General features: G+C 35.5%; 1 protein-coding gene across 1 annotated transcript in view; it reads left to right on the top strand.

Moving 5' to 3' along the window:
• Positions 1-12,661, top strand: part of SPC25 (SPC25 component of NDC80 kinetochore complex) — a 41,951-nt gene extending 29,290 nt beyond the window's left edge. Inside the window, exons 5-8 of the mRNA XM_034954439.3 lie at positions 6,664-6,810; positions 7,873-7,977; positions 10,365-10,463; positions 12,494-12,661. Coding sequence (XP_034810330.1) covers positions 6,664-6,810; positions 7,873-7,977; positions 10,365-10,463; positions 12,494-12,618 — 476 coding nt within the window. The 3' untranslated portion in view covers positions 12,619-12,661. The remainder of the gene's footprint in view (positions 1-6,663; positions 6,811-7,872; positions 7,978-10,364; positions 10,464-12,493) is intronic.
• The last annotated feature ends 612 nt before the right edge of the window (positions 12,662-13,273 follow it).

Raw genomic sequence — 13,273 nt, 5'->3', positions numbered from 1 at the left:
GGCTCACACCTGTAGTCCTAGCAATTTGGGAGGCCGAGGCAGGCGGATCACGAGGTCAAAAGATCAAGACCATCCTGGCCAACATGGTGAAACCCCATCTCCACTAAAAATATAAAAATTAGCTGGGCGTGGTGGCGAGTGCCTGTAGTCCTGTCTGCTCAGGGGGCTGAAGCAGGAGAATTGCTTGAACCCAGGAGGCGGAGGTTGCAGTGAGCTGAGATTGCACCACTGCACTGCAGCCTGGCGACAGAGCGAGACTCCATCTCAAAAAAAAATAGAAAAAAAAATAGTCATACAGCATCGAGGACTCCTATGTTTGTATTGGCCACAAATTCACACAGTTCTTCAAATGTTATAATAAAAGCACTCTCATATGTGGTATTTATGTGTCACTAGTTTAAAAGTTTTTGTATTATTATTACTGGATACTCTAACCCCAGTGAATGGGGTAGCCAATGTTATCCCCATTTTACAAATGAGCAAAAGAGTTTCAGAAGTCGTGATTTTGACCGAGATCTTTGGGTAAGAACTGATAAGCTGAATCAGACTTGAGACCTTTGACTTTCAATCTGAATTTCTTGTGTAGTACAATTCTACTTAATTTTTTTCTTTAAATAGTAGCATTTTTCTTTCTAGTAAGATGTTTATTTTTAAATTATACTTGACATAATATATGATCATGTTCATATTCTTAGAACATACAGAAAAGCAAAAAATATCACCTGTAATGTTGAGAACCATATTTAACAAAACAACTTTCTAGCTTTTGTTTTTCATGAGCTATGTAGGTTTTTAACGTAATTATATTCATGGTATCTAGATAACTATCTTTTTTTTTCAACTTTGAGAATATTTTCCCACATTGCTAAATTGTTTTGAAAATACATTCCATCTTATTGATATACCATATTTTAAAAATCATTTGCTTGTTAGCCATTGAAGATGTTTTCAGTTTTTCATTATAAATACTGAAAAATAATTTTTATATATAAATACTTGCACGTATCCTATTTCCCTAGGGTAACTTTGTAAAAATGAAATTGCTGGGTCAAAGGAGGTAAATATTTTTAAGGCTCTTTTATTTTACAATGTCAAAAATATTTTCTAGAAGGACCCTAGCATTTTGCATTCCTCTCAATATTAGTAATTATTTCTGTAAACATTGTTGTAATAAATGAAAATTGAAATCTTACTGTTTTACTTGCATTTCTGTGATTAATCTGAGGTTAAATTATCTTTCATATTTATTAGCCATCTGCATTTTGTGTTTCATCTGTTTATCCCTTTGTCTGTTTTTTTCTTAGGAATTTGTATTTGTGTCTTCCTCTTGAGATTAAAATGGTAACCCATTGTTGGAGGAGGATAATTTAATGGGCAAAGCATTGCCTTTGAAGTCAAGACCTGAGTTTGAATGCAGTCTGTCTGTCTGTTTATTTATTTATTTATTTTTGAGACAGGGTCTCGCCCTGTCACCAGGCTGGAGTGCAGTGGCGTGATCGCAGCTCACTGCAACCTCCGACTCCCTGGTTCAAGCTATTCTGCCTCAGCCTCCCTAGTAGCTGGAATTACAGGCACACGCCACCACGCCCAGCTCATTTTTGTATTTTTAGTAGAGACGAGGTTTCACCATGTTGGCCAGGATGGTCTCGATCTCCTGACCTCATGATCCGCCAGCCTGAGCGTTGCAAAGTGCAGGGATTACAGGCGTGAGCCGCCATGCCTGGCCCTTATTATTTATTTTATCCTAGCAAATACAGCTTTGGGCAAGTTACTGAACTGCTGAGTGTTTTTCCTCTTCTTTTAAAAAAGTAGTAAAAGACTAAAGAATTTATTTTGGATTTCAGCACTGTTTAGAGAATAATCTACCTCTTGAACATTGATTTGATATTTCATTTATCATATTAACTTCCTAACTGCCAACGTTTTTTTGGCATATCTTTTATAATATTTAGAAGCATAAAATATCTCTTCATATATCCAGATCAAATATGTGTCTCAGACAAGCTTTGCAGTTTTTTTCAAACAGAGCCTACATATTTCTTGATCTAGGTTGATTCTGAATTTTCTGTTTGTTACCTCTGTAAACGAGATTTTCCTGTTGCCTGAGGAATGCTTGTCTTGAGAGATGTTGTTCAAGCACTGAGAATTCCATGCTCACTTCAATTTGGGAAACAGATCATAGTGTATTTCTCTTTTGAAGATTTATGGTATTTAAAGTCTTCATAAATTCAGTGATGGACTAACTTGTTTAACTTTGAGAAAAAGATTACTCATCCTTGGAGCACATATTTACTTGTAATTATGATACTGGAATTAAATGACAGTATAGATAGTTTGGTTTATTTGATACAATTCTAGACTACTGGCATTAATTGGCATTCGATTTTAAAGTGTTTAGATTTCATTTAAGTATTAGTAAAACTAAATCTTTAATTCAGAAATTCATAAGCACATTATAAAGCACCACTTGAGCTCTACTGGCTCTGCTTATTTGACCTCAGTAGCCTCTGCCCTAGAGCTCTTATGCTTTTTGTGCCTTCCTGCTTTGTCTAGCCCCCTGATTGGCATTTTGGGGACACCATCTCTGTGCAATGGGCCCCAAGTAGCAGCGGTTGTATCTTTCTTCCAACAAACAGAGGAAGAAGTGGCCCTGCCAGGGTTACTCCTTTCCCAGCAGAGAGGTTTGGCCAGGTTTATGCACAGGCATTGTTGTTTTTATTTTGAGCATGTGTGTGAGAAAGGGGTGGGTAGTTGCAGAAGCTGAGTGTTTAAGAGGGCTAGGGCAAGAAGAACTTGTACAGAGAGTGACAGGGACATGGGGAAGGCAGGGAAGGTAGAGAGATTAAAGCCAAGAAGGAGTAATGAGGTGCTGGCCAATATGTGAGACAGATGTAAAAGGCCAGTATTTTGGTACATGGATACCTTGTTTTATTGCACTTCGCTTTATTGCACTTTACAGATATTGCAATTTTTACAAATTAAAGGTTAATGGCAACCATGTGTCAAGCAAGTCTGTGGGCACCATTTTTCCATCAGCATGTGGTGACTTCGTATCTGTCACATGTTGGTAATTCTCACAAGATTTCAAACTTGTCATTATTGTATTTCTTGTGGTGCTCTATGATCAGTGATCTTTGACGTTACTATTGTAATTGTTTTAAGTGCCATGAATGACACCCATATAAGATGACAAACTTAATGGATAAATGTTGAATGACTTCTGACTGCTCTGCTGACCAGCCATTCCTGTCATTCTTCCTCTCCTTGGGCCTCCCTAGTCTCCAGTATTGAAATTAGGCCAATTAATAACCCTATAGTGACCTCTAATTGTTCAACTGAAAGAAGGAGTCATAGGTCTCTCACTTTAAATCAAAAGCTAGAAATGATTAAGCTTAGTGGGAAAGTGTGTCAAAAGCTGAGATAGGCTGAAAGCTTGGCCTCTTGCGCCAATTAGCAAAAGTGCTAATTCAGTGAACACACGAATGATAAGAAAGAAAAACAGCCTTATTGTTAGAGAAAATTTTAGTGGCCTTAATAGAAGAGCAAACAAACCACAACATTCCCTTAAGCAAAAGCCTAATTCAGGGTAAGACTCTAGCCCTCTTCAATTCTGTGAAGGCTTGAGAAAGATGAGGAAGTTTCAGAAGAAAAGTTTGAAGCTAGCAGAAGTTGGTTCTTGAGGTTTAAGGAAAGCAGCTGCCTCCATAAAATAAAAATGCAAGATGAAGCAGAAGTGCTAATGTAGAAGCTACAGCAAGTTATCTAGCTAAGATCATTGAATGAACAGATCATTAAAGAACGGATTTTTGATGTAGATGAAAAAGCAGTTTTCTATTGGAAGAAGATGCCATCTAGGACTTTCATAGCTAGAGAGAAGTCAAGGCCTGCTTTGAAGCTTCAAAGACAGGCTGACTCTTTAGTGACTAATGCACCTGGTGACTTTAAGTTGAAGCCTGTGCTCACTTGCCATTCCCCAAATCCTAGGGCCCTTAAGAATTATACTAAATCTACTCTGCCTATGTTCTATAAATGGAATAGCAAAGCCTAGATGACAGCACATGTGTGTATAGCATAGTTTACTGAATATTTTAGGCCCACTGTTGAGGCCTTCTGCTCAGGAAAAAAGATGGCTTTCAAAATATTTCTGCTCATTAACAGTGCATCTGGTCACTCAAGAGCGCTGATGGAGATTAGTGTTGTTTTCATGCCTACTAAGACAACATCCATTCTGCAGCCCATGGATCAAGGGGTAATTTTGACTTTCATGTCTCATTATTTAAGAAATAAGGTTATAGCTACCCAAATAGTGATTAACTCTGATAGATCTGGGCAAAATAAATTGAAAACCTTCCAGAGAAAGGATTCACCATTCTAGATGCCATAGAACATTCATGATTCACAGGAAGAGGTCAAAATATCAACATGAACAAGAGCTTGGAAGAAGTTGATTTTAACCCTCATGGATGACTTTGAGAGGTTCAAGACTTCAATGGAGAAAGTAACTACAGATGTGGTGGAAATCACAAGAGACCTAGATTTAGAAGTGGAGCCTGAAGATGTGACCGAATTGCTGCCATCTCAGATAAAACTTGAATGGATAAGGAGTTGCTTCTTATGGATAAGCAAAGAAAGTGGTTTTATGGAATGGAATCCACTCCTGGTGAAGATGCTGTGAACATTGTTTAACTGACAACAAAGGATTTAGACTATTATATAAACTTAGTTGATAAAGTAGCAGCAGGGTTTGAGAAGACTGACTCCAATTTTGAAAACAGTTCTACCAGGGGTAAATGCTGTCAAACATCATTGTATGCTGCAGAGAAATCTTTCATGAAAGAGTTGATTAATGCAGCAAACTTTATTGTTGTCCTATTATAATAAATTGCCACAGCCACCCCAACCTTAAGCAGCTACCACTCTGATCAGTCAGCAGCCATCAACATCAAGGCAAGACCCTCCCCCTGCAAAAGTTTAGGACTTGCTGAAGGCTCAGATGATTATTAGCATATTTTAGCAATAAAATATTTTTAATTAAGATATGTACATTTGTTTTTTAGCCATAATGCTATTGCACGCGTAATAGACTACAATATAGTGTAAAATAACTTTTCTATGTACTGGGAAACCAAAACATTTGTGTGACTTGCTTTATGGCAATATTCGCTTTATCACAGTGATCTGGAATAGAACTTGCAATATCTCCAACGTATGCCAGTACTTAAAAATAGCACAGAATAGCAAAAACTAATAAAACCAATAAAAACAAAGAACAAAAACGAATATTGCAGCTATTAATATTAGTATAAATATCTATTCTTACCTATGTATTAATCACTGGTGTTATGTACAAAAACTATTGATTTTTTTGGTGTGTAGTACCACAAATTCTGATAGGTTTTCAGTAGATTTTTCTGAGTATTCTAGATAGATGTCTATTGTCTACATATAATGAAAAATAGTTCTTGTTTTTTCCTTATAGTTTTACCAGCTAAATATCTTATCTTGGCCAGAAACTTCTAGGGAAATATTAAATAACAGTGCTAACTGGCATCTATTTTATTCCTTTTGGAAATGCCAAATATATATTATGAGATTTGAAAGGTTTTTGATTTGTTTCTATCATGTTAAATGTCCTTCCATTTATAGTTAAGAATAGTCAGGAGTGGATGCTGAATTCATATGAAATGTCTCTTCAATTCTTATTCATGTGATGGATTTTCCTAATATTACACCTTCACTATGTAAAATCCTTGGTATAAACTATATTTGCTCTTAGTGGATTATTTTTAATGTAACTTAATATTTTATTGAGCATCTTTGCACCTATGTTTTTAAGTGAGATTAGTTTATATAGTTGTGGGTAGAGGGCAAGTGCTATCTTTAATTTTTTGTTTTAGCTTTAGAATTATGCTTACATTGTAAGCTTTGCCTGCCCACCTGTCTTCCTTCACTTATTTCTGTCTTTTGGTATGTTCCGGAATAATTTATATAGCATTAGAGTGAGGCTTTTCCTCAAAGCACTGTTTAAAACCATCTTCTAGAGTTTGGTTGTTGGCCAGGCGTGGTGGCTTGCACTGGTAATCCCAGCACTTTGAGAGGCTGAGGTAGGAGGATTGCTTGAGCCTAAGAGTTTGAGACTAGCCTGGGCAACATAGTGAGACAAAAAAATTTAAAAATCAGCCAGGCATGATGTGGTGTGTGCCTGTAGTCCCAGGTACTAGGGATGCTAAGGTGGGAGGCTGCAATGAGTAGTGATTGTGCCACTGTATTCCAGCCTGGGCAACAGTGAGACCCTGTTTCAAAAAAATATAAAAATAAAATAAATAATAGAGTTTAGTTATCTTTGTTGGTAGTTTTTATTTCTGTGCTTATTTGGAGTGGGGAGCTGCAAGGGTCATGATCTTTTGATTTTCTGTTTCTTGATTTAATTTGGTATTCTCATTTTAAGAAGCTTTTCTGTCTCATTTTTTTTAAAGATGAGTAGGAAAGAATAGATTAGGTTTTTTTTCTTTTTTGTCTTTTATAATTTTGAATCATTAGAAAATGCTTATCAGTCAAAACATTCTTTATTAATCTTTATGAAAGTCAGTAAACTTTGGCCTTTTCTTAGATACATGTCAGAGAGCCAAGCATATTCTAGCTAATACCTTGTGCTTCTTACAGAGATCAGCAAGCAAAATAAGCTCATTCAAGAAAAAAAGGATAACTTGTTAAAATTGATTGCTGAAGTAAAAGGCAAAAAGCAGGAATTGGAAGTACTGACTGCAAATATCCAGGATCTTAAGGAAGAATATTCTAGGAAGAAGGAAAGTAAGTTTCCTCTTATAAACATACTGATCTAAAATGGAAAGTGGTGACGGTTCACCTTTATTAAGTACATCTTGCCTGTTCCAGTTCATTGCTAAAAATGGATTACAGTACCGCAGGGCATAACCAGCCACTCATCTCTGCAAGATGTCATTAAAGTTAACTAACTGGGTTTTATTTTCTTTTGTCTTACTTAAAGGGCCTTCTCTTGTTATTTTTAATATAATCAGTAATAATGAAATTGATAGGAGGTTTTAATTAAGCAGAGTGAGAAATGGTGTCCCTGAATAAAATTTGCTTTGGACAAGCCATAGTGTACTTTATGCAACAAATATTTATTGACCATACATTCTCTGCCAGGTAATGTTAAGCGTTCTTTTTATGCTGCAAAATCTCTTATGTATAAAGAACTTTCATATTCAAATGAATGCATCTTTTAGAAAGGAGCCTTGTTTGCTCACAAACTAGGTAATCTATTCTTCAAATCTGAAAATAGCAAAGTTTGTTTTGTAAATGCTTTTTCTTGTGGAGTTCTTATCCAAGTCTAAATTGTGAAATTATTTTTCTCATTACTTAGGGACTATTGTGCTACTTTAAAGTATATTTAGGGACTATTGTGCTAACTTAAAAAAAAGAAAAAAGAAAAAACTAAACTAGCATGAAATAAGGCTGACCTCTCATAAGAAATAGTTATGTTAAAGGAAGAGAACATTTTCCCATGAAGCAATTGGTTATCTAGAAAAAAAGCACAGTAGTATAAATGAAGTCTATTTCTATGCCAGCCATACAAATCCCTGGCCTATTTACTTATGCTACTACATAATAAAGTAAGACAAGGCTTATTCTTCTCACTGTCTGTATACATTTTCCTGAGCAGTTTTTCCTTCCAACTTGAATGAACAGAAGCTTCTTTTAGCCAACTGGTAGATATAGAAACAATAAATGGAAGCAGATTTATAGGCTTGGCATCATTTTATAGTTGATTTTAAGTTTAAAAAATTAACTCAGTGAGCATTAATTTGCTATTATTTAAAACATTTAATATTGTGTGTGTTTTTTAATCAGCTATTTCTACTGCTAATAAAGCGAATGCAGAGAGGTTGAAAAGGCTGCAGAAATCTGCAGACTTGTATAAAGATCGACTTGGACTAGAAATTCGAAAAATTTATGGTAAGTTTGTTAATATAAATAAAATATAGGAGATTACAAAAGTATGGCTTTTCTTAAGTAGAGGAAAATTTTAAAAATATTTTCAACTAAAATAATGACCACATTAACTTTTTAGAAAATAGGAAAAAATTACAATTTTTAAATTATCCTAATGTAGCTACTGATGCTGTAGTTATTTATCATTCGGTATTTTAATAAATGTATTTTTGGCATGATTGTCAACATGCAAATAATTTTTGTTCTTCCTATCAGCATTGTATTCTGAGCATTTCCTCAGTTGCTGTAGTCTTCATAATGGTAATTTTTAAGTAGTGATGTAATAATTCATTCTATTAATATAGCATAATTTATTCAACCATTTACCTATTGTTTAGCACATATTTTGCTTCTACCAACATTTGGATTCTGCCATTTTTTTCAGTTTTAGAAATACAGTCATCCCCACTTATTCACGGTTTCTGTTACCCATGTTCAACCGTGGTCTGATGATATTAAATGGATGAGTATGGTACAATAAGATATTGTGAGAGGGAGAGAAGCTACATTCATATAACTTTTATTACAGTATGTTGTTGTAATTGTTCTGTTTTATTATTAGTTGTTGTTAATCTCTTTCTGTGCCTAATTTACAACATAAACTTTATCATAGGTATGAATGTATAGGAAAATACATAGTATGGACAGTCCCTGACTTATGATAGTTCAACTTACAATTTTTTGACTTTATAATCAGTTTATCAGGGTGTTAAATGCATTTTTGCCTTACAATGTTTTTGACTTTTGATGTGTTTATTGGCACATAACGCCATTGTAAGTCAAGGAGCATCTGTTTACATAGTGTTTGGTACTATCTATGGTTTCAGGCATCTGTTGGGGTCTTGGAACATATTTCTTCCCGGTGGATAAAGGGGGACTATTGTAAACCAGTGAGCATAGACTTTCCCATTTTCTTTGTATGGTTTTTCATAGAATTGTTTCCCAGAGAGGAATTACTAGGCTAAAACACATGAATATTTTGATGCCTGTTGCATGTATATCACATGTACATCGCTAATGTATGGCAATGTCTGTTGTGTCTGGGCTTCCCAAGATCACTCTCAGGTTTGTTGATTCACTTGAAGGAATTAGCATATAGTCATATTCATAGCTAAGATTTACTGCAGCAAAAGGATACAGAACAGAATCAGCAAAGAAACAATAGCACGTGGGGCAAAGTCTACAGGAAACCTGGCACAAGCTTTCAAGAGTCCTAACCCAGTAGAGTCAAACAGGATGTGCTAATTCCTTCAGCATCAAATTGTGACAACACACGTGAAGTGTTGTCTACCAGGAAGCTCATTAGAGGTTCTGGAAGCTTATGCCTGGTTCTCCTTGGACTTTACTCCATGTACCTTTTCCCTTTGCTGATTTCGCTATATCCTTCTGCTGTAATAAGTCATAGCCCTGAGTATGGCCATATGCTGCTGAGTGAATCCTATGAGTTCTCCTAGTGAATCATAAAAAAGACCACAGCAGCCAAGTTCATTCCATTTTATGGCTGAACAATGTTCCATTGTATGTGTATACTATATCCATTCATCTGTTGGTGGGCACTGGGTTATTTCCACTTTTTGGCTACTATGCATAATGCTGCTATGAACATTGGCATACAGTTATCTACTTGAGTCTCCGTTTTCAATTCTTTCAGCTCTATACTTAGGAGTGGAATTGCTGGGTCATATTGTAATTCTGTATTTAAACTTTTTGAGGATCTGCCAAACTGTTTTTCACAGTGGCTGTACCATTTTACATTTCTACCAGCAATGTACTAGGGTTCCAGTTTCTCCACATCCTCACCAACACTGTTATTTTCCATTTATTTATTTGCCATCCTACTGAGTATGAAATGGTATCTCATTGTAGTTTCGGCTTGCATTTACATAATGACTAATGATGTTGAGCATCTTTTTGTGTACTTAATGGCCATTTTTATATATTCTTTGGAGAAATGTCCTTTCAGATTTTTTGCCCATTATTGAATTGGGTGGTTTTTAGTTGCAGGAGTTTTGAATACATTCTGTGTATTCAACCTTTATCAGATAAATGATTGCAAATATTTTCTCCCATTCTTTAGGTTGTCTTTTCTTCTCTTGATAGTGTTCTTTGAAGGACAAAAGTTTTTAATTTTAACAAAGTCCAATTTATCTAGTTTTTCTTTTGTTGACTGTATTTTTGATGTCATATTGAAACTATAATATATTTTAAAACGAATTTGTAACTTCTGCATTTGGAAATGTTGGTTACATGACTGTATATACTTAGCAGTGCAGATATTGATCAAAGATGGAGTAAGAAAGGGTATCTCCATTGAAAGCTTTGACACACTAAATAGTTTAATCTCTTTTCAGGTGAGAAATTGCAGTTTATTTTCACTAATATTGACCCTAAGAATCCTGAGAGCCCATTTATGTTTTCCTTGCATCTCAATGAAGCAAGGGACTATGAAGGTATGTACTAATATCTCCTAACTGGTATTTAAGATTGGCGTTCCAAAATGTTATTTCAATCAGCATATAAAGTAATATGGAGGAAAGTAATAGCTCCAGACTCTATTGCTTCCTTTTTCAGTCTTGCTTCTTGGAGTATAGTCTTCTAAAGGAAGTGAATATAGTCTTGATTAATAGATATTGTCTAAGATCCTTAATAAGTAGCATCTCTTCAGGATGGCACAGTGCCACAGTGTCTGAACAATCTAAAAACAAAGATCATTGCATTTATGTGCAAATATGAATTGTCCCTTTAGATAACTTTTTTAAAAGGTGAAGCTTTAAAGAAAATGGCTGCTTAAATGTGAATATTAGAATTTATCCAAGTAGATGATTTTAAAATCAAATGTAAAGTCACCAGAATTAACAATTTATTTTCCCAAAAATACATTTTTGAAATACGAATCCTGCAAATCTCACACATTGATAATAAAGGTTAGTTACTGATTCTGCAGCTGGCCAAAAGGCCTTTGATTTATAAGGAATATATATCATTGATAATAATGTGAACAAGAAGAGAATAGAAATATATTTATCTCTTGTTTATTCTTCTAATGCCCCTGTACAAGTAATCCTTAATTTATTGGAATTCATAAAAATGGTTCTCAGCTCATTACACCTATGCTATCATCTTAAAGCCTTTGTAGCTGACAGACACTCAGGTGAACTGCTGAGCTGGCACAGCGCTGTGCCCTGGTGACTCAGTTCCTATTTCTGGGGAATTAATATTTTGAGAATCTGATTTCTTATACAGATGTTTGGGTTTTTTTCTCTCTAGATAAATATCTTCCAATCTAATTAGTGCTAGATTTTAAAAAGCAAGCCCCAAAAACCTCTTATCTAGCTTTTCAATTTTCTCTAAATTGGATATTCTCTTATGGTATAATCTGATAGTACATGATAGTATATTAAAATAGAATATACAGGATACATTTTGGACAAGATGCCCTTTGCTGTTGTTTCTCTGCTGTGGTCATGGACCTTGTTTCCTAAGCAATCTGTACAAGAGAGCTGGAAATCTGATAATGGGTGAATTTCTTTTCCTTTGACCACCTTCACTGGAGACTTGTCCCAGTGTACCAGCTGGTACAACTACATACAAGGACAATACTGTTATTCGTGACCTTGAGTCTCATTTGATTAATAGCCCCTGTAAATACCACTCTTGGAATAGCAACCACATTTTCTAATGCCTGCCATTTCACTTGGAAAATTCTAGATATTTCTTTCATAATTGTAAGTTATTAAGGCTGGGCATTGAAAACTGTTCTTTTTTCAGGCTGGGCATGGCGGCTCACGCCTGTAATCCCAGCACTTTGGGAGGCAGAGGCAGGCGGATCACTTGAGGTCAGGAATTCAAGACTAGCTTGGGTAACATGGTGAAACCCTGCCTCTACTGAAAATACAAAAGTTAGCTGGACATGTTACCTATAATCCCAGCTACTCAGAAAGCTGAGGCAAAAGAATTGCTTGAAGCCAGGAGGCAGAGTTTGCAGTGAGCTGGGATCTCACCACTGTACTTCCAGGCTTGGTGACAAATCAAGAATCTGTCTCAAAAAAAAAGAAAATTGTTCCTTTTTTTTTTTTTAATTCCAGTGGTCAGAAATGAAAAGTCAGTCAGACCAAAGTTTTGCAGATAAAAATGACTTAACAGTTTTAAAAAAAAAGTTTAAATAGTTAAAACAAAATATATAAGTTTAAGATGATGGGCAGGGTCATTCTGTGTCACTAAACTCTTCGATCCTTGAGTGCCATCTGTTTGAATTTAAAGCAAGATTATAGTACTTAAGATTTGAATATTTAGAGATTAAACGAAGGAAAGGTCCAAAAGATATTTGGCATAGGAAAATCAAGTGTATCCTTTTTTGCTCAAAGAATTTCATTAAGATGGAATTGACATTCAAACCAGATGAGAGCATCTAGATTAGAAATACTTCTCTGCCATAAAAAAACTCATTCTAATTGTCTTTGATTTCTTTCTTTTTTTCTAGTGTCAGATAGTGCCCCTCATCTTGAGGGCCTAGCAGAATTTCAAGAGAATGTAAGGAAGACCAACAATTTTTCAGCTTTTCTTGCCAATGTTCGGAAAGCTTTTACTGCCACGGTTTATAATTAACGTACAAATAGTGTATATAAAAACGGTTTATTTTTCTTCTCTATTACGTATCTCTTTTTTTTTCTTGTTTTTATTATTATTATACTTTAAGTTTTAGGGTACATGTGCACAATGTGCAGGTTTGTTACATATGTATACATGTGCCATGTTGGTGTGCTGCACCCATTAACTCGTCATTTCATTAGGTATATCTCCTAATGCTATCCCTCCCCTCTCCCCCAACCCACAACAGTCCCCGTTGTGTGATGCTCCCCTTCCTGTGTCCATGTGTTCTCATTGTTCAATTCCCACCTAGGAGTGAGAATATGTGGTGTTTGGTTTCTTGTCCTTGCGATAGTTTGCTGAGAATGATGGTTTCCAGCTTCATCCATGTTCCTACAAAGGACATGAACTCATCCTTTTTTATGGCTGCATAGTATTCCATGGTGTATATGTGCCACATTTTCTTAATCCAGTCTATCATTGTTGGACATTTGGGTTGGTTCCAAGTCTTTGCTATTGTGAATAGTGCCGCAATAAACATACGTGTGCATGTGTCTTTATAGCAGCCTGATTTATAATCCCTTGGGTATATACCCAATAATGGGAGGGCTGGGTCAAATGGTATTTCTAGTTCTAGATCCCTGAGGAATCGCCACACCGACTTCCACAATGG

This window comes from Pan paniscus, chromosome 13, assembly GCF_029289425.2.
Source record: "Pan paniscus chromosome 13, NHGRI_mPanPan1-v2.0_pri, whole genome shotgun sequence".
Lineage (NCBI taxonomy): Eukaryota > Metazoa > Chordata > Mammalia > Primates > Hominidae > Pan > Pan paniscus.
Note: the sequence above shows the minus strand (reverse complement) of the source record. Positions and strands in the feature narration are given on the sequence as shown.